Consider the following 22,819-nt stretch of genomic DNA (forward strand, 5'->3'; position numbering starts at 1 on the left):
TTGATTATTACAAGATTAATAGAAGGATGTTATTGCGGAGCCATGTTCCAACACAAAGAAAAGAAATCATAATAAGGAAGGAATTATCAATTTTTAGTTGACTCATAATCTTGAAAATAGAAATGTGTCAACTAAATTAGCCCCAATTAATAGAGATCAAATATATACATTTAACTCAAAACAAGCCTTTTACTATCGAACTGTACATATTTTTTACATCAATTAAAAATTAATACAGCTTAATATATTATAAGTTTAAAGTTGGTAACCAGTGAATTAAAGTTAGAAGTATATTTTTTTCAACCTTTAGATAATTGAATTTTTTAAATTTATTTAAATTATTTTTACTTAATAAAATGTAAATAAAAACTATAACAAACAATGTAATATAAATTTTCAAAATATTAAAAAAAAATTATAAACAACTCACTTATCCATTTTTCTGTGCATAATTGTTTACCAACCATCTCAAGAGCCTTGGGACTAATGGGGATAGGGTTATCCAGCTCCTATCCACTTGGCACCTCATAAGTAATACTCCATATCCCACCCAAGCATACCCAGTTTGCCACGTGGCACCCAAGGTCGATGAAAAATATCAAAAACCCAAACATAACAAACGCATACACACACACAATCAAAACCAACGGAAAAATAGTTAGTAATTGGGAGGGAAAGGGAGGTAGGCCATGGCATCTCTAGCAACCTTCGCCGCCGTACAACCCGCCGCCGTCAAGGGCCTCTCCGGAAGCTCCCTCTCCGGCACCAAGCTCCGCCTCAAGCCCTCTCGCCAGACCTTCCGACCCACCACCTCCAAGTATCAAAAATTCCATTTCTTTTCTATAAATTCTCTCTATGCAACTATTTTTTTTATTTCTTAGTTATTTCTTGGGTAAAATTTGTGTTTTTTGTCAATTTGGTCTATTTTATTGTATAAATTTTGTGTTTTTAATTTTTAGTACCGTGTTGATTTAGTCCAATTGATATCTTCGGTTAATAAATTGAACAAAGATTAAGGATAACATAGTTCATTTGAAAAGGAGTGGATGGTTTTTAATTGGATGATAAATCCTTCAATCACTTTGAGCAGAGTGAACGGATTATTTCGCCCTTTGATTTTGGTTTAATTTTTTTATGGGAACATTGTCAATTAGACTATATTAACCCAATGCGAAGAATTTGAGATTAAAATTCATGCAATTTGATTTAGGGGTTGTTTGGGATGATCTAAATAAGTGTAGTTTTTTGTCTTTTTACGAAAAGATATGCAGAAAAATTGAGAGGTGATGTGATGGAAAAAAGATAAAAAGATAAATTAATGGATTATTTGGGACTTCCCAAACTTGGCCTTAGAAGGATCAAATTGACACTAGAGTAAAACTATTGAGACTGCAGGTGTAATTTTTTTTTATTAATTTTTTGGGGAAATTACAACAAAAAAAATAAAATAAAATAAATAAATCCATGTTTTGACCCTTGTAACAAAAAAAATGAGTTTTAAATATTGTCAATTTAAATCTTAAGTTTTTAATTTGTTTTCTATCTAAACCATCTATTTTGTTTTGGTTAACTAAAACTGACGGAATAATGATATTTTGGACATTTTATGTACACTTATATTACTTTAATGACTATAGAACTGGAGCCGTGGTGGCCAAATATGGGGACAAGAGTGTGTACTTTGACTTGGAGGATTTGGGCAACACTACTGGCCAGTGGGACTTGTATGGCTCAGATGCACCTTCACCATACAACTCCCTCCAGGTAATCTGACCCCTTTGCTTTTTACATTTCAAATTTACAGTTACTAGTTGCTTGTTAACCACAAAGTGCCATGTTTGAGTTGTATTAGCCCTCCATGAGAACCCACATTGCTCTAAATAATGTTGGATAGTGTGAATCGTGATAAGTACCAAACGTTAAGCGTATTTTTGATATTTTTGCACTTTGTTTGCATCTCTCTCTGATTGCAATGAATGTGGACCTAGTTTTAGTTTTGGAGTGAACCGCATAAATTTTGTGTTCTTGTGTGTGATTCACAATTCTTCTTTATTTGTTCTTTTCTATTTTCGTGTCGCATCAATCCTGGTCAGGGTTCCACAATTCCTAACAAATTAGAGGTACCCAATAATCTCCATTTCGTAACTAGGGATGTTACTTTCACTCTCTCTTGATATGTCACTATGTGAATGTATCTTTGATATATCAGTTCAATTTACAGAATCATGTTTTTCCAACTTGTTTACTTGTCAAAGCAGCATTTTGATCAGTCATTTTAAGATAACATTGTGCAATTCAGTTTGTAAGAATGAAATTTCTCATGTTTTTTAAAATTACAGTTTTTAAACACTTTGCAATACTTAAATGTTGGGTGAATGTGAATGAGGCTTTTCATTTCTCTCAAATCGGTGTGCAATTGCAGAGCAAGTTCTTCGAGACATTTGCCGCTCCTTTCACCAAGAGAGGATTTTTGCTCAAGTTCTTAATATTGGGCGGCGGTGCCACCCTTGCTTACTTTAGTGCCACTGCCTCGCCAGATCTCTTACCGATCTCGAAGGGTCCCCAACTTCCTCCCAAGCTTGGACCACGTGGCAAAATCTAGTTCTTCAACCTTTTTATTGTATCAAAATGTATCTTTTCTACACCTGTAAGTATGCCCAGGGCTAGCTAAGAACTCTTTTGTTTATCTGCAAATGCTTATTTTGATTGTGATTGGGAAAATGCTTTCTGACTTAACGAATCACTCTTTGAGTATTGTGTTTTTATCACCTGTGAGGAATGTTTATTTCACCAAGTTTGATATTACTTTGTATACAGCCTTTAAGAACCAACTGCTATTAATATCTTGTGTCATTTTCAAATTATTGAACTTTTTCCAATCAGTTGATAAATTTTGTGATGGTTGTTTTAATCTGTGATTTGTTATATACAGTTTATCGCAAACAATTTTGATGGCCTCAAGCATACCTATCAACATGAAGAAAAGAAAAAAAAAAAAAATTTAAATCTTCTTTTGTAAAGCAACCGTGAGCAATATCTAGCTAAACACTCTATGTAGATAAACCAATCAGAATTAACAATTTAACATCCTTAGCCTACAAGTCAACAAAATGATGCCTTGCACAGAAGAAAGCATGTACAAATGTTTCAGACCCGATAGGGACACTCGATTTTCCCTAATTACAAAATGAAACGAATCCCAATTCAACTAAAACCTAATTAGGTCTGAATATTTACATCAAAGGTCAAGCTTTCTCACTCTTAGTGCTTCATCTTCCATGTCTGTTTTCAAATTTCATGAAGTGTCCGATATAATTCTCATCAATGGCGTGCTGTTGGACTTCTTAGACCGCCTAAGGTCTCAAGCCTCTCTATATAGGAAAGTTTCTTGTTTGTCACAATGTTCGGTGGTTTGCTTAGGGCCTTTGCATCCTTTTCTTTCAACAAATTGTCCGTTGAATCCTTCTTCGTTTCATTCTCCCCTTGATCCAAAGCCCAACCCATGAAATCTGATAATGTCATCGAGCTGGGCATCGTTTCTACTGAGTTTAGTTTCTCTAACTCATCGTTTGTATGTCGAAACTTGTCTTCTCTCATAACTTGTGATGAATCTTGTTGAAGATATTGTTTTTGCTCCCCATGCGATGGATTTCGTTCAAGATTATCTGCTTGTAAAACGTCTTCTATTCTCGACATGACGGTGAAGGCCAAACTTTCTAATATTCTTGAGTAGCTCTCCAAAACCGCCTGTCCGACATCCTATTAACCCATGAAGAAGATATATCTACTAGTTAGGGTATGAATTGAAGACTTGTTTTCGAAAAATGATAAACTAGTAGGGAAAATTACCCGGTTGTATTCGATTTTGCTGATTTCTAATGCAGATTGAGGAATACCCAGGAACCGCTGTTTCATGATGAGTAAGATGGTCTCAGCTCGCTCTTCAAATAGTTCTCTTTTCTCCAAACTCACAGCCGAACCCCAAGCAGACTTTCCATCTTTGGCGTTCATCTTCCTCTTCCAAATCACAACTGATGCCTCAATCCTGTTCTTGAGGTCTAGGATTTTATGCTCTGATGATAAGTCCATCGTGGAAAGAAAATGATCAGGATCAAAATAGTCCCCAACCGTGATACTTCTATAGATCGAGTCTCCAAGGCTAGCCCGACCATTCTACCATAGAAAAACAAAAGAAAATTAAACAATTATGCGTCGTTTGGTGAAGCTTATGTTCTCTGTTTTCGGTTTAAAAAAACAAAAACAAAAACAAAAAAAACCCTAAAAACAAAGACTTATATGGTATATTGTTGTTGTTGATGTTGTTGTTGTTTTTTTTTATTTTAAAATTGAATTGATTCTAAAATTTTCAAATTTTTTGAAAAAGAAAAAAAGTGTTTTTGCTTGTTTTTAAAATATGTTTTCACTCTCTTCTCCCTCCACCGCAACCTCCGTCCACCGCCCGTTACTGCCATCGCCCATTGCAAGCTTCGGCAAGCTCTGGTCACCTTTTGACAACTCTTCGGCTGTCTCCAGGAGCTGGCTGGTCACCGTCAACCATGACCTCCAGCGACACTCTGACCAACTCCGGCAGTCACCTCCAGCAACTCCCGAAAAATGTTTCTTTAATCCTGTTTTCAAAACATTTTTCAGCGCCAAACAAGTTTTTTGTGTTTATTTTTTACAACAAAACGTAAAAACTTATTTCCTTGTTTTTTGCAAATAGAAATTAGGAAACCGACAACGTTATCATGTACCAATAGTTCCGTACAAATTTAAGTAGAATTTCATCTTCCTTCTTATACCTTAGGAAGAGAGTCGATGTAGTTTTCAGGGATTTCCATTTCTGTTATAACTTGTGCGTTGATGGCCAGTGCCGCTTTGAGTACTTGGTTCACAGAATCCTTCTGGAACTGCAGCCATTTCCTCGTGGATTCAGATAAACCATTTGGAGGAACCTTAGGCGTCGGTATCCACCATTTGTCATCTTTCCTCTTGTTTTTGTCATCATCTTTCGACATGTAAGTGAACTCGTTCTGTTCTTTGAAGTTGTCCAGGCAGTCCTGTTTAGCATTAACAGAATCGAACATTGCTGTTAACATGAAGTGTTATATTTCTGACTCGAAAATATTCAGATTGTAAGCAACAACGCATCCTTACAATAAGCATTGCATCAAGCTTGCGCAGGGCAGGGATGTTCATGTGGAGATCAGTCCGTTGCCTCGTTGACATTATCTAACAAATCAAAGAATATATCAAGCTCTATATGTGCATATATATATATATATGAGAGAGAGAGAGAGAGAGAGAGAGAGAAACCTCCATATGTGTTCCATCTTTGTTTTTTTGTTTAGAAGGAACAAATTCAACAATGTAATCGGTCACAGATAAGAGCCAGTCAATTTCTTTTCTCCACCTTGCTTTCCTCTCTGGTGCCATAGGCTCTAATCGCCTTTGTTCGCCAAAGACAGAAGCTGGGTTGTGTTTGAAATTGAAAATTATGCAATCAATGGTAATCTTTGTCATTTCATATATCCAAAAACTGTAGAACAATGATCTAAAAAAACAGAAAATTGATGAACAATCATTGAATTTAATATGCATAATGGAGAGGAGGGAAAAAAGATTCAAATACCTGCAAGGTTTGTAATGGCATTCGACAATGCCAAAGCAGATGAAACACCCTTTCCTCCACCGGACATATCCTCACCCAGAAGCAACTTCGAAAACCTTTCCTTCATCAATTCCATATCTATAAACGAAACCACCCAAAAATTAACAAAACAATGAAAGCCTTAAAAAAAAGGCAGGTTTATTTTAAAATAATTTGTTGAACATACATGCATCCAATCATGTTCTTAGCAATTTCACATTCTATGTTCTCTTTTAAAAATGATGTTGATCAAGATATAGCATGTTTAAATTGAAATAATTTGTTGAAAATACATTCATCCAATCAAATTCTTAATGATTTCACATTCTATGCTTCTTTTTTAAAAGATGATGTTGATACATTTAACATGTAATTGAACTAGCCTAAAACAAAAAAAAAAAAACAAAAAGAGATAGATGGAAGGAGAGAAAAAAAAACTCTAGCATGTGTCTTGTGGACTGAGTCGTCCCAAATAGAAGGAAAAAACTTTGACTTGCCTGAAGGATGCTTCTCTTTGGACCGAGGGCTCTCTGCGCCTTCATCGTTTTGAAAACGTGATTTTAGACCCTTGTCATTACGATGAAGGGTAAAACCAATTCGCTGCTTCTCTACAGGCTCATTGTTTAGAGGTTTCGATGCCTGACTTCTTGATGTTATTAACCCATCATTAACCGGTGACAACGCTCCACTGCCATCAATGATCATACTATGTGCTTGCCGTCCTGCATTCTCATGCATTCCTTTGAAATGAAAGAGTCTGGACCTTAATTGTTCTTGTTCTTCCTCGAGTGCTCGAACCATTTTTGAAAATCGAGCGATATATAATATCTATGGAATGAAGGAGGAGGAGAAGGAACAGAACATGAAAATGGTTAGAGCTATGGCATGAACAGAGAGAAAATTGGGTATTTTTAGTGTTTTTCGATGTTGTTTTGGAGAGAGATGGAGAAGGGGGAGAAGCCCACCAAACTCCAAATGATTTTTTGGGGAGTTTGTTTTTTCTTTTGTTTTTGTTTTTTGGGTTTGACAAATCCTCAAATTTGGTTGTGTTGTTGGTAGAACGTGGGGTGCATAAGAGAGATAGACTAAGATGGGCTAAGAAGGATTATTAAACAAACATATAATAATCTCTTCTCTATCTTATTTATTTATTTATTTTTCTAGTGGACATTTGTTTTATTATTTTTAAAGGGTGTGAGAATTGAATGGTTGGCAAAAGGCCAGTGTAGACTTGTAATTGGTGTCCACGACTCTCTCTCTCTCTCTCTCTCCTACATAAAATTGGAGTGCAATGGTAATTGCTTTAAGTGTGTTTGGATTTGGACTTGTACAAAGATTTGTGGAGGAAAAAGAAATAGAAAGAGAAAATTCATAAATATCTTTCCCATCACTTTTTATTTTTTCTCTCTATAAATTTCTTTATAAATTTAAAATTCAAAAAAAGTTTACAAGAATTTTAGATATCGTGTAAACAATGAAGATAAGATCGATAATTTTTTATGTTATTTTATATATGATATACGTTTCGAAATTAAATTATCTTTAGTCCTCTAGAGTGTTGTGCCACCTAATTTTGGATTCGTGGATCCACCACGATTGTTATTTCAACGATTTAAATGTGTCTTAATGACAAATTGCTAAAATTATATGACTAATCAAATTAATATAATTTTTGTTAAAGATGATCAATGTACACGTATGTAAAAGTTGAATGGTACTTCAATGATTTTTTTATGGTTTCTAGTCGGTATTGAAGAGGCCGGCCTTGGGCGACCATCAAACAGCTATCAAAATTTTAAAATGGGAGTTAGGATGTTTGGCCTAATTTTTTTTTTTATTTTTGATTAATATATATATATATATATAGGAATAGCTTAGTGATTATGTGGCACTCCTCCTACTGATATATATCATGTGACTAAAAACACTAATTTATGTGTTTGGTTTGAGTTTTCTAGATTAAATTTTTTGAAAATTGAGTTTTTTAATTTTCGTATTCTTTTGTTTTTAGTGAATATTTTTTAAATTTTAAACATTTTTTTTACTTTTTTAGATGCACCATAGTTAGATATATCTAAAAAGTAAAAAATTTGTGAAAAAATATTTTAAAAAATTAATAAATACATAAAAATATAAAAAATGTACTGTATTCTAAATTGTCAAATTTTAAATCATAATTTATGAAATCTTGAAAATCCACAATGCATGTATGAAATTTCATTTCAAAATTCAGCCAACTCTAGATTGTCAAATTTTAAATCATAATTTATTTCTTGATTTATCCAAAGTTAGATTTAATTAATTTTCTTCATATCTATTTCAAATTTAAACTTATAAGTCTTTCACACATGAATTAAAGTCTAAAACATTGAAATTCCAACATGCATATAAGGATGAGTTTCAACTTCATGAAGAATAACAAGAATCATACTCAACTATTACTTTCTAAATTTATTTCCATAATCTTTACACTAAACCCAATTTTTCATCTTCTTGCTAATTCCTCTTCTTTTTTTTTTTTTTTTTTACAAGATATTGATTTCAATTACCTCATTAATTTCAAGTATAATGTAAGAATTCTACACAAATTAAACATGAATGCCGTACCTTAAATTTTCTAGTTCTTCTTCTTCCTCAATAACTTGAGCTCCTCTTTTAATTTTTTTTTTTTCTTCTTCTCTTTGTTTCTTTGTTCCAGCAAAACCGTCTCGCTCTCTCTTGGTTTTGACCTCAATCCCTCCAAGAGTGCTCCAGCACAAAGGAAACAAATATACACACATCTACACTTGATGCCATCACATGCACACGTGCACATCATCTAAGGCTCCCAACACAACACCCTCACATGCACGTACAAACAGATTTTTTTGTACACACACTTTTTTTTTTTTTTTTCTTTCCAGTACACCCTCACCCACATGCAATTTCAAATTTTTAAGCCATTATACTATTTAATTTATGATTAAGATTAATTTAATTGAGCAACACTTAGTCTTAATGAATCTTGATTGAAACAAAATTAGTTGATTATAACTAATCTCAAATTTCACTTAGTTTAATTAGTCTAATTGACTTCCATTAATTAGTTAAATATATTTAAATTGATCAATCTGAATCAAATTTTTAATGAAACTTTCAAAAGGTTCCAAATATCAAATTAAATCTATTTCCATTCTCAATTTTGGTTTCTTGAATCATTAAGGTCTTCAATTTCAGATTAAACTTCAAAATTTTTGCCAATAAATTACATATTTAAATTGGACACCCCATGAATAAATTTAATTCATAATAACCACAATTCTCAATCCTCACGACTTAATTAACTTAATTAACTCAAATTAGGACCTAATTAATCGAATCTCAATTTTAATAAATTGAATCAAATATTTAATTAAACTCTCAAATGGGTCCGTAATTAAAATTAAATTGATTCAATTTCTCAATTTTACTTCCTTAAGCCATTTGGACCCTTAATTTCTAATTTCCAAAATAAATCTTTAATAGAATCATATATGAATCAATCTCCATAATTTTTTGTAAATCCCTTATTAAATTATAATAATTGGCAATTAAAAATTTCAAATATCCTTAATTAATTAAGTGCTAATCATAATACATGGTGGGGTCGTTACAGAAGCCGTCTACGTATGCCAAAGATAAGAATTAGGCCTTATGTAGTTCTGGCTAAGGTTCACTCGGGTATTGACACTCTCCTTTTATGCTCTAAATTTTGGCAAAGCCACCCTTTCGGGTTTTCAATCTTGCGAGATTTTTCATTTTTTTTTTTCATTTTCTATTTTTTTTTCTACTCTAACTTTTGCCTGGGTTACCCTTCCGGGTTTTCAGCCCAACGAGCCTCTCAAGGGTGATACTCTCGTTTTAGCTTGTCCATGTTGATTGGTTGCGAGATCTCTAGGCCATCTAAATCTATAAGAATGACTGCTACACTTGATCAGATAGACTCCATGATATAAGGATGTAATAACCATCGTCACTGTTTACCGAATAATCACTGATTACCGTTAAACTGAACTGATTATGACTGATAACTGAACTGATTTAAATATTGAACTGATTGACTGAAAACTGGAACTGACTTGACGGAGTATATCTATTTAGTTGTAATTCTATCTGTTGATTGTTTATTTGATCTGTTCGTATTTTAGTGTTTAAACTGCTAATTGAAGGCCTTATCGGCGGCTGAACCGGAAATCGATTAGTGTTTTGTGATTAACGTAATTTATGTGATTTTATGGTATAGTTATCCGAAAATTGATTTGGAATGATTAAATTAGATTAAAGTAAGTTAAATTGCATAGTTTGACTTGACTACAACTTTGCCCTTGAGTGTGCCACTACACCAAACCTTGTTTTAGGCTTGACCTTGTATACACATTGAATCAAAACATTTCATCAGTCCATTCTCCTTGTTCAACCGGCCATAGAGAGAGGGGAAGTGAGAGAGAGTTCACTTGTAGAATTGCTTGAAGAATTGAAGATTGATTTCATATTTGAGCTCCTAAACCTTGAATACAAGACTAAGGTAGGAAACTCATCTTCTTATCGTTGTCATTGAGCTAGTTCTTGCATGATTCATGCTTCATTGTAGAACTAAGTCATGATTTGGTTCAAAAATGTTGAATTATAGCTTAATTCATGCATGCATGTTAGTATTGTTGGTTTTAAAGTTGTTTTCATGGCAAATTGTCACATGCATGTCCATGTTTTGAGAGTAGACCATGTTTTCATCTTGTTTTGAAAAGAATGAGCTCTCTAGAGCATGTTTTGAAGCTTTGAAATTGGTTTGAATTCATGCATGTCATGTTTGAAATATTGTTCATGAAATTGGTTTGAAATTGGGTTGGTTTAAACTACCCTTGGGCCTTGATTTCTCAAATTGAGTTTTGAATCATGTCATTCTATATGTTTACAAGTGTTTTCTGGAAATTCAGCCCAAGAGGATCGGTTTTGATGCATTTAAACTTGGTTTTTGGCTTGAAGGTGCAATCTGGGTTTTCCAGATTTTGCACTCCTGCTCGAGCCGGGAAAGTGGCGCTCGAGCGGGGAATTCGAGCATCCATTACCTTGCACTGTTTTACAGTCCGCTCGAGCGGAGGCATGTGTCTCACGCTCGAGCGGCATCGAGCGTCCCTCGAGCGGAGAAACCTGAGCTCGAGCGGGACTCTGTTTTTCTGAAAATTCTAAAACTGTTTTCTGATCACATCTTTGCATCCTCATCCCATACTAGCCATTCTTAGGCCTAGTTTAAGACATCTTGTTGAGGATATAGATGTAGAACACACCGAGGCAATTAGAGATTAAGTTATTATTTTCCCAACTGTGTAGCTTAGTGTGTGTTCAATCTGTAATTGTGTAGGGTTGGCGACTGGGGACGCGCTGTAGCTTTACAGTAGCCCAGAACTCTGTGAGTAATAACTGTGTAAAGATATGTTCAAAATGATTATCTTCTGAACAATTGAACTGTATTGCTTTCTGAACTGTTACTGTTAATTGAATGAATGTATGTCCTATATTCTGAACTGTATTGTGGCATCCTTAGCAACTACTGTTTACTGTTACTGTTATAGAGATCTCTATCAGTTCCCTCGTTGGAACCACTACTGTTTACTGACTGATGGCCATCATTTACTGTTCGGTCTTTTAAGACCTACTGTTTACTGTACTGCTATGCTAAGGGATGTACCACATATGACTGAATGACTGATATACTGAAACAATGAACTGTTTTCATTACTGTAAGGACATTCATTCTTAACTCCTTTATGCACTGTGTTATTCACTAGGCTTTAGCTCACTGCTCATATATATATGTAGGTGTACAGACACCAGAACGCGGCTAGAAGCGTCGGGGTAAACTCCAGTTTTGTCAAGCCAACTACTGTGCCTCACTGCGAGGTTCCGAGCCTGCCATGCTATGGCTTAGGGGTCTTTTTCCCCCTTCTGTCTCTGTACTTGTTTTGTGAACTGTATAGACTGATAGCACTGTTCTGTACTGTTATATAAGGGATTGAGTCCCTATTCTGAATGATTGTATATATTGTGTATACTTTTCTGTACTGAATGTATATATGTATGAAAAGTCTTTTTATATACAGACTGACACAGCTCATTGGACATTGTTTATTTACTGTTTTGGCTTCCGCCAGGCCCTGTACTCTGTTTTACTGAGTATTACTGTTAAGCAGGCCTTCGGTAATCTCGGATTACTGGCCGGTTACGGTGCTAAACCCATAGGGCCGGGTTTGGGTCGTGACAAAGGACTAGGCTAATTGGGTCTGAATTTGCCCCTAGTGTAGTGGATAGAAACTTGATTGTCCTTCAGTAATAAAACTCATTCTCTAATATTCTGGGATTGGACTTCTTTTTCAGTCTTCATTAGCTTGAGAAACAATCTAGTTTAAATCTTTGTCACATTCGACCTTATTGCTCCTAATTCAAGGGCTGCTTCAAATCTAAATTACATCCGACCTTATTGCCTCTAGTTCAAGGACTGCCTTCATTCTGGCTTTGCAAGCCTTATACTTTGGTAGATTATTGAACATTCTGAATCAAGGTTTGAAAGTTAAGGAGGTCAGACCTCAAGTCAAGAGGGATCCTATGCTGTACAATCCCAAGATCAATTCCAGACATGTCTTCATAGGACCACGCAAAAACATTTTTTGAGATCTTTTCACAAAGTGACTAATCGCTCGTGCTCTTATGAAGACAATATAGAACCAATGTAGACCAAGCCAGGATTCTTTTCAGAACCCACATTAATAGAAATGATCTCATTCATCAAGGGCTTAGCACATCCCTCTTCCTTTCAGTCGATCAAAATTTACAAAATTTGAGGAATTTCTTCTTCTTCATTTTTATCAAAGTTTTAGAATTTTTTTTTATAATTTTTGGTCAATGCAATGAATTAAAGGCACAGAGAAGTAGGTAGAATCTATGGCACTTTTATTGAAAAGAAACTACAAATCAGTGATGACAACAGACTCAAAAGAAAATAACAAAGAAGACCTAGACATAACAGAAATGTCTAGGTTAGCATTCTCGAAATCAACAGATTTAGACTTGCTAGAATGACTCGAGATCCCAAATTTACAAACTGGGTGGAATCAAACTCAGACTTAATACTCAATTTAGAAACTTAAATGAAATCATTCTCAAATTACTAAAACAGTGTGTGTCATCCACCACATCTGGAACGAAATGTGTGCAATCAGCAGGTGTGTCCCCTGATCACAGAGCTAGTCGCATTATCCCCTAAGCTTATTGACCCATTATCGGTAGATTTTGTGGGTTTTTTGGGTGGGGTGATGACCTTGGGTCTTTGGGATTGAGGCGGAGCTATGGCTTTACTGTTGATGAGATCTTGAATCTCATGGCATAAGCAAAAAACAACGATTAGTTTCATGACCATGTTGTTAGTGAAAGACACAATATTTATTGGGGTCATTCTGGTTGGAAGAATATCAGGGAGAGGTTGGGAATCAAGGAGCTTGAGGTGCCCCTTTTCTATGAGGATTTCCATGGCACGAGTTGGGGACATGTGGAGTGGATGAAAGGGTTTATTTGAGGATCGGGTTGACTCGACTGTTTGTGGGCCAGTATTGCCAAATGGATTGGCAATGGTGGTAGTGGTGGCAACGACTGTGTTAATTTTTAAAGAGTTGGCATTAGCAGGTGGAGGCAGATTGGGATGAGTCACCAGAGGTGGTTGGACAGTGGACATCCTAGATTGATGTTTCAATTTAGCGAGAGCATCACTGTGAGTGGCAACCGTATTGGCAATAGCATCTATGCTTCTTTGGAGGGATAAAAACATGTTTTCTATATTCTCTGGAATTTGAGCCATCACTGATTTTAAGGAGTTAATTGGGGATGATCTAGTTAGCGAAGGAAGGGTACTTTGAACAGTCTACTGCTGCGAGTCTTACAGAACTTGGGAGATAATAGACTACTCTAAAGCTATAATGCTATAACCACCTTGCAAAAACAAAAATATGACCTCCAATCAGAATTCTGGCTGCACTTCGGTCCAATTCACACAACTGACCACTGTATACATCACCGAAAAACTAAACTCAACCACACAAACTAAAATGCCTGAACCACTCATTCAAATTTGAGAACCCCTGTATAGATCCAATACATTGCATATAACACATAGTAGGAAAGACAATAAACACCCCCATGGGGGCTAGGGTTTTCCTGTTCTAGTTTTGAAATGATCTAGGGTTTTACTATTCAAACAAGCGGTATCATACATCATAGGAATGGAAGAGCATCCTGTCTTAATTTTGGAAGGTACTATAGCTCATTATATGCACAAGGTTGGCTTTACTCTAGGGGTTGAAGTCAAGGTGACATTACCAAAGTGTCCTTTGGATCATAACCAATGAAGATCCCAAGAAATCAGAAGAGTCAATATAGCCTCTCTTCGAAGTCTGAGAACCTTAGATAGTAGAGCTACCTTTTTGACAAATCTCAAAAGGTTATAACATAAGGCTTCCAAAGTAACGTAGAGATAGGTGTAACGTCACAAAAAGATTGCTTGTGCTCCCACCAGTATCTAGGCAACACAAGGACTTGAAGTGCACTAATGCATGCAATGCAATGAACATATAATTGAAAATAAAAGTGATATCATGGAGTTTGAGTTAAGGTTTCATAAAATCCCCAGCAGAGTCGCCAGAAACTGTAATATTCCCGGGAGGTACCCGCACGCATTAAACAGTTCGGATCCTCGATTTCTTTGATCTAGTCTCACGAGTGCAATGTGAAACATAGATGAGAGTCTAGATTTGGCAACTTTATAGAAAATCTATTTTATTACAAAATTATTGCCACAAATGGACTACATCACCAAATCTTATAGTTGCCACCTAATCTTTCGGAAAAATTAGAAAACCGATAACTCGTGCCAAGGCCACTATTCGTCATAACCAAAATTGTCTCGGTTTGGAACCTTAGGTATGAGAGGGAAGGTTATTAATTGAGTACCGCTGCTTACCCGATCAAAAGATCGGTCTTTACTAACCATGATATGAATTTTATTTTCTTTTATATGTTCATGTTCTGATTATTTAATAAATCCTAAAATTTACTATGTGAAGCATACAAGCATAAACTGTGCCATTCATTTTAGAACAATTTAATTTCATGTATTTTGAAAGAGTTTTGATGTATAACCCAAATAAATTGAGTTTACAAACATGAAAAATCAATATCATTCCAAATTAAGCGACACAACCTCCATCCACTGGCATTCATACAGTTATATCAAGTAAGCAAGTAGCCACATGGTAGAATTCTTAAACATAATAAGAAAACACGCACAAGCGGGATGCTAATGTATAAAAACTTACATACTTACCGATATTCCGCGAACAACTACAAGACAAAGTTAGTAAAACATGCATGATCTTATATACAAAATCCTAACACAATTCACTCATGAGATGCAACTAAAGATTCGACTTTTAAGATATGACATGTGAATCACCGCAAGAACATGAGGTAATGCACATAATCACATAGGAATTGATTAAATCCATAAATGCAAACTTGGCCGAATCAAGATGCATGAAACATGGATACAAAGAATGGATATAATGAGAGAAAAAATATGATGCATATTCACAAAGGGAATAAGTAAAAGAATGGGATAGAAAAAAGTGGGGCGGAGAATTATTACAACACTTTAAATATTACAAATCCGAGGGAGATGAATAAATATTACAACAAAACATAAAAAAAAAAAAAAAATCTCACAAACACTCAAAATAAAAAGAAAATAGAAAAATGCATCGGAGATCGACCGCCAGAAATGATTTTGTTCGTTGCTGGGAGGTTGCCCTATTTTGCTAAAAAAAACTCAATTTTACGGGAGCACTATTTATCTCGGGGGCACTATTCATTACCGAAAGTACTGTTCACCCTCTTTGGCCATTATTCATCTTACTGGGCATTTTTCGTCTGTGGTTACTATTCATCGCCAAAGGTACTATTTATCGTTAGGGTTACTATTCACCTTCGGAAGTTATTATTCACCACCGGAGGTTATTATTCATCGCCGATCACTATTCATCCAGTGGGGTCTTATCTTTAACAAATTAGGTAGTTTGACTAACCATTTAAAGTGGTAAAATTGCAACAATTTATGTATAAGTAGTAAATTACAACATTTTATTTAAAGCAATAAATTACAATAGATAGTTTATGTACAACAGTAAATTACAACAAATATGTGAGTGGCGTAGCCTTCCCGTTAAAGCAATAAAACAGTTATAAAAAAAGATATAAAAAAAGTTTTTAAATAAGTTATATCATATTTTAAATTAAATGAAAGTTTGCGAAAATTCTCTTTTTGGGGAAATGATGAATTTTTTTGATTTACAAACTTTCTTCTGATCAATGTCAAGGTTATGGAATGTGTTTTCAATTCTTAATTCAAAATTTGGAATTTCAACGTTAATGGCTGGTTTGGACGAATTAGAAAGAAAGGTTTTGTTCGGAAAAATAAAATATCTAATATTTTTCTTTTTCTCTCTCTTAAAAAAACTATTTTTTTTCCTCTTATTTTTGATCTTTTTTCCTCTCAATTCTCTCTTTCTGATTCTTTTCCTCAATTCTTCTTCGGTACCAATTAACTCCCTCTCTCTCTCTCTCTTTCTCTCTCTCTCTATTTTTCTTGCTTCTTTCTTTCATAGGCAACAAATATAGCAAACAAACCAAAGATGAAATGATGGAGGGAAGTTTTTTTTTTCAAATTATACATAGTAATTTTATAATATAATAATAATAAAATGTATCATTAGTATATATATATATATATGTACAAATTGTTGGAGAAAAATGGTTGAATAAGAAATTGTCTCATAAATGTGTATATAACTCACACATTTAAGGCTCATTAGTTTTACAAAATTGATTGGATAGTTTTGCTAGCATTAGTTGCCAGCCTTGATGGCTAGAGGCTCCTCCCCTCTCTCCCATGGTGTATAAAAGGAGGCCCTATTCCTTGAAAAGAGATATAGAATTTTTCCTTGACATCCATACATTGTCAGTCTACTTCTCCTATAATTTTCTTCTTGAGAGAGAGTGCTGCCGTTGTCCGTTCGCTAAGCTAATCAGAAGGTGCTTCTGTTGTAGCTGGTAAAAACTGTCGTATCTTGGGAAGTAGACGCCGGCGTACCTCCAGCACCCAACGGTGAGGCGACAAATCTATTTTAAGGAGACTGTGGTATCACACAGGCTTCGGTTTGCTTCCTTTAACCATTTTATATTTTATCTGTATTTTATTCAGCATGTTATTTTTCCTAGGATTGAAGGTTTGTTTTGTTCATCTCATAATTTTGCGATATGCAATGTGAAATTATGTAACGTGAGTAGTTTTTCCCAACAAGCTTAAAATAGATTTGACGTTTATCATAGAATTAGATTAATAGATTCATAAGTGTGTGTAATAATTTTACATGTAATTGGTCACTGGTAGTACTAGCGAGTTAATTGGTTTATTAGATGCATGTACACAGGGTTAAGCTTTTGATTTTGCCATTTTGTGTATGCTACTGGTTGGTCTTCCCATGGCATGGAATAGGCCACTGTTATCAATAGGGAAGAAGAGTTCCATTGGTGCAATGTTAATTCACTGTATTTTCTAATTAATTTATTAATTTGTGGTGTACCAGTTCTTGCCTTGTATTTCTAGAGTTACATGCTTCTAGTTCACATGTTTCTAGTTTACAATATCAATTACATGTTCATTCGGGTTTAATTTTTAGTGTAATTTACATTTCTAGCATGTTTATTAGGTAGTAAATTTTCATGTAACTTGTACCTATTAATCTTTAATTTAGGTGTGGAGTTGTAAAGTTTATAACTTGCCTATATTTAAATTCATGTTAATTTCTCTAGAATTATTTGCATGTTAATCATGCCATTTGCAATTCTTGCCTAGTAATGTGATTTAAATATTTAGGAGTTATAAAATGTTTGTAACTTGCTTCAATTAATTACATGTTTAGTGTACCATAAGTTCATATGTAACCTTTACCAATTTAAAATATGGTTTAATTATATTTAATTTAGGTTTGTAACTTATATAGTTAATTACATGTTTATTATGTAATTAATTTTTTACAGTTTTTTTTAGTTTAAATTCTAGATGTGTAACTTAAGGGTTGGTTACTTACCGTTCAATCACTACTTTGCAAAAAGCAAAGAAGAGCTGAAGGAGGTTTTGTTGTATTTTGCTGCTAACTCTTTATTGCAGGAATACCTATGGAAATGGGAAAAAGGATTAATTTGGACTAAATATTTGAAGCAATTGTTTGCTTGAGTGTTCATTTGTGGTTATTCACCAATATGTAAAGCACGTTTTATTTGCTTGTAATTATTGTAGCAATTTTGTTGTAATTGCTTGTACAGTTTGAAACTTGGTGTGTTTAACCTAGTTCATCCCTTGGAAAATTTAATTCTTAAAGTTGTTTCCCATGGATTAGGAGTCAACATGCTCTTGAAAGTTTTGTCTAAGGTTAACTGGGTTTTAAATGGGACCGGTGTGACCCCTCCAGTCTTCCTGGAAACTTTCCTGACTATGTTCGATTCTAGGTTGCGTGGTGAGACTAGTTTTGAATTAAATTTCCAATTGTGGGATTTTATAGTGTTAAGTTTGATTTCTGGAAATATAGAATAGTGAAAATTCGGCTGTAATTTTTCAGAAATGACAACTGTCTCTGATGCTGCTACTGCTGCTGCTAATGTTGGTGGAGATCCGAACCCCGGGGCGACTGGCTTGCCAACCCCTGCTGTGACCTCTATGGTCAATCCTCCTGTTGTTACTCCGGCTGTTCTGGGAGGACCGCTCAATCATCACGAGCGCTCGGAGATGTTCACGGGAGTGAATTTCAAGAGATGGCAGCAGAAGATGCTGTTTTATTTGACTACTCTAAGCCTTGCGAGGTTTCTGAGTGAAGATGTACCAGCCGTAGAGGAGAATGAGCAAGATAAACAAAAGCTCATGGCTCTGGACGCTTGGAAACAAGCAAACTTCTTATGCCGGAATTACATTTTGAACGGCTTGGCGGATCCGCTTTTCAACGTGTTCTATGCCAAGAAATCGGCTAAGTTGTTGTGGGATGCCTTGGACAAAAAGTACAAGACCGAGGATGCTGGGGTAAAGAAATTTATCGTCGGCCGGTTCCTGGACTTCAAGATGGTGGACTCTAAAACTGTCCTGAGTCAAGTCCAAGAGTTCCAAGTGATTCTGCATGAGATACATGCAGAATGGATGGTCCTAAGTGAGTCATTCCAGGCAGCTGCTTTGATTGAGAAGCTGCCTATCGGCTGGAAAGACTTCAAGAACTACTTGAAGCACAAACGAAAGGAGATGACAGTCGAAGAGCTCGTTGTCAGGCTCCGGATTGAAAAGGACAACAGGTAGAAAGGCGGGAGTACCTCCACTGTCAAAGCTAACATGGTTGAGCATGGTGAGTCCTCGGGGGTGAGGAAAAAACCACCGACAGGCAAAAGCTCAAAGTTGGGGGCTAGAGGAGAAATCTCCAAAAGGCCAGCCTACAAGCCAAAGGAGCCTACTTTTAGGTTCGATGGAAAATGCTTCAACTGTGGAAGTGACGGGCATCGGGCAGTTGATTGTCTGAAGAAGAAGCCCTACAGGAAAAACCCTCCCCAACACAAAAACTGGGCACATATGGCTGAAATGGAGGAATTGTCACACGATGTGGATGACATGCATCTGTCAGCCGTCGTGTTAGAAGTGAACATGGTGGGGTCAAACCCGAGGGAGTGGTGGGTGGACACTAGGGCCACTCGCCATATTTGTGTAGAGAAGAGAATGTTCACAACTTTCGAACCGGTTTCAAATGGGGAGAAGTTATTTATGGGAAACTTTGTAACCTCAGCTGTTGAGGGTAAAGGCAAGGTGATCCTGAAGATGACTTCAGGAAAAGAACTAACTTTGAACGATGTCCTTTTTATGCCGGACATTCGTAAGAACCTTGTCTCGGGGTCTCTCCTAAGCAAGCATGGCTTCCGCATGGTGTTTGAATCAGACAAGGTCGTGTTGACCAAGGGTAGGGTCTATGTGGGGAAGGGATATATGTCAGGTAGTATGTTTAAATTGAATGTAATGACACTTATCCCTAAGATTAATGAGAAAGCTTCTTCTTCTGTTTATATGCTTGAGTCCCTTAATTTATGGCATAGTAGATTGGGTTATGTAAATTTTGACTCTTTACGTAGATTAATCAAGTTAGATCACATATCATCTTTCAAGATTAATCCACAACACAAGTGTGAAACTTGTGTAGAAGCAAAATTGACAAGGTCTTCTTTTCATTCTATTGAAAGAAGTACCCACCCTTTGGGTTTAGTGCATAGTGATGTGTGTGACTTGAAAGTTGTACAATCACGTGGTGGCAACAAGTACTTCATCACTTTTGTTGATGATTGCACTAAATACTGTTATGTGTATTTGCTTAAAAGCAAAGACGAGGCTATTGATAAATTTATTCTTTTTAAAAATGAAGTTGAGAATCAATTAAGTCGAAAAATCAAGGCATTGAGAAGTGATCGTGGTGGTGAGTATGAATCCCCGTTTGCCGAGACTTGTGCTCAATTTGGGATTATTCACCAAACCACAGTGCCTTATTCGCCTCAGTCAAATGGTGTTGCTGAGCGGAAGAACAAGACGCTGAAAGAGATGATAAATGCAATGTTGATAAGTTCTGGGTTGCCACAGAACTTATAGGGGGAAGCAATTCTCTCTGCGAATTATATTCTTAATAGAATACCACGGAAGAAAGTGGACAAGACTCCATATGAGTTGTGGAAAGGTCACAAGCCTTCATATAAATACCTACGAATGTGGGGGTGTCTTTCAAAAGTGGCGGTACCTACACCCAAGCAGGTTAGGATAGGTCCGAAAACCGTGGACTGTATTTTCATTGGTTATGCACAAAATAGTAGTGCATATAGATTTTTTGTGCACAAATCTGATATTTCAGATATACACAAGAATACTATCATGGAATCTAGAAGTGCATTTTTCTTTGAAGATGTATTTCTGTGTCATCCCCAAGACAGGGTTCCGAGTTCCATGAAAGAAATAGATGATCACGAAGACGATCACATAGATGATCACATGGATGATCAAACAGTTGATCAAATAACTGATCAAGTAGATGATCAAGCTGATGAAGTAGATGAGCCAAGAAGGAGTAAAAGGGCTAGAACCACAAAGTCTTTTGGTCCAGACTTCTTGACTTATATGTTAGAGGGAGAACGTCGAACGTTCCATGAAGCTGTGACTTCACCTGAAAGTCCTTTATGGAAAGAAGCAATTAAGAGTGAGATTGACTCCATCTTACAGAACCATACTTGGGAGTTGGTTGATCTACCCCCAAGCAGTAAGGGCTTGGGGATTAAGTGGATCTTTCGAAGAAAGATGAAAGCGGATGGGTCAATTGACAAATATAAAGCTCGACTAGTTATCAAAGGATACAAACAGCGAGAAGGCCTGGATTACTTTGATATGTATTCACCTGTGACAAAGATTACATCCATTCTCATGGTGATTGCAATAGCAGCTTTACGTGGTTTAGAAATACATCAGATGGATGTAAAGACAACTTTCTTAAATGGAGATTTAGATGAAGAAATCTACATGGAGCAACCCGAGGGGTTTTCAACTCCAGGAAAAAGTAAGAAAGTCTGTAAGCTTGTCAAGTCATTATATGGTTTGAAGCAAGCTCCCAAACAATGGCATGAGAAGTTTGACAATGCTATGTTGTCAAATGGATTTCGAATCAATGAGTGTGATAAGTGCGTATATGTTAAAGACACTGACAAAGGTTATGTCATTTTGTGTCTATACGTTGATGACATACTCATTGTTGGTAGCAATGATGAAATGATTAAAGCTACCAAAAGATTGTTAAACTCTAAGTTTGACATGAGGGATATGGGCCTTGCAGATGTCATTCTGGGTGTTAAGATCACCAGAACATCTGGTGGTATTGTACTTTCTCAAGCTCATTATGTTAATAAGATAATTGAGAAATTTGAAAAGTCAGATACAAGTATGTTTAGGATACCGGTAGACTTAAGTCTATATTTGACCAAGAATAATGGTGAGAGTGTCTCTCAACTAGAATATTCTCGGGTCATTGGAAGTTTGATGTATCTGATGAGTTGTACAAGGCCGAATATCGCCTACGCTGCTAGTAGGCTGAGTAGATACACGAGTAATCCTAATGCTACTCATTGTAAGGGCATTATGCGGGTGTTGGGGTATATCCGTTACACCCTGGATTATGGGCTGCATTATACTAGATACCCAGCGGTACTAGAAGGGTATAGTGACGCAAATTGGATATCTGATATAAAAGATTCCAAATCCACTAGTGGTTGTGTGTTTACCCTCGGAGGGGCAGCCGTGTCTTGGAAATCTGCCAAGCAAACGTGTATCTCAAGATCAACGATGGAATCTGAGTTTATTGCTTTAGATAAAGCAACTGAAGAAGCTGAATGGCTTCGCCAGTTTGTTGAGGATATTCCACGTTGGCCGAAACCTGTGCCAGCTATCAGTATTCATTGTGATAGCCAATCAGCGATTGGTCGGGCACAGAGTAATATGTATAATGGAAAGTCTAAACATATCCGTCGTAGACATAATTCCATACGACAACTACTCTCAAATGGAGTTGTCTCTCTAGACTATGTCAAGTCTAAGGACAACATTGCGGATCCGCTAACCAAAGGGTTAACTCGAGAGTTAGTAGAAAAGTCGTCAAGAGGAATGGGGTTAAGGCCTTTCGTAAAGGTTACCAGAACGGAAAACCCAACGTAGTTGACTGGAAATCCTAAGATCTAGGTTCAAAGGGACAACCTAACTTCGTGTAACGGGTGAGTCACTGAAGAGGTAAATCCTCTTGCCCATTCCTTTATACAGTGATGCCCTGTGGGGGTGGAAGGTTAAGCTAATGCTTTTAATGACCTTAGTGATGTGGTATAATGAAATACCGTATCTAGGTCACCTATGTGAGTGCGAAGTGGGGCCGCTTCTTTAAGAATTGCCAAGGCCGAATTCTTTAAAAACACTCACAGAACCAGGCTAGTGTTCCAGGGCCATACCGG

The 22,819-nt window shown here is 36.1% G+C and overlaps 2 protein-coding genes across 2 annotated transcripts; one reads left to right on the plus strand and one right to left on the minus strand.

The window, feature by feature from the left end:
• Positions 1-446: 446 nt before the first annotated feature.
• Positions 447-2,864, plus strand: LOC114323920 (photosystem I reaction center subunit VI, chloroplastic). The gene is made up of 3 exons (XM_028271613.2): positions 447-817; positions 1,638-1,764; positions 2,423-2,864. Exons 1-3 carry the CDS (start codon positions 690-692, stop codon positions 2,600-2,602), a joined length of 435 nt encoding a protein of 144 aa, XP_028127414.1. The 5' UTR covers positions 447-689; the 3' UTR covers positions 2,603-2,864.
• A 172-nt stretch (positions 2,865-3,036) lies between these two features.
• LOC114323919 (rop guanine nucleotide exchange factor 12) lies at positions 3,037-6,778 on the minus strand. Its single transcript, XM_028271612.2, has 7 exons — positions 6,148-6,778; positions 5,633-5,749; positions 5,317-5,471; positions 5,158-5,232; positions 4,803-5,060; positions 3,850-4,173; positions 3,037-3,759 (listed from the first exon to the last, which is right to left on the minus strand). The coding sequence occupies exons 1-7, from the start codon at positions 6,449-6,451 to the stop codon at positions 3,322-3,324; spliced, it is 1,671 nt and encodes a 556-aa protein (XP_028127413.1). The 5' UTR covers positions 6,452-6,778; the 3' UTR covers positions 3,037-3,321.
• Between the last annotated feature and the right edge of the window lie 16,041 nt (positions 6,779-22,819).

The sequence above is a fragment of the Camellia sinensis genome, chromosome 15 (genome assembly GCF_055761805.1).
Source record: "Camellia sinensis isolate YWXY chromosome 15, ASM5576180v1, whole genome shotgun sequence".
Lineage (NCBI taxonomy): Eukaryota > Viridiplantae > Streptophyta > Magnoliopsida > Ericales > Theaceae > Camellia > Camellia sinensis.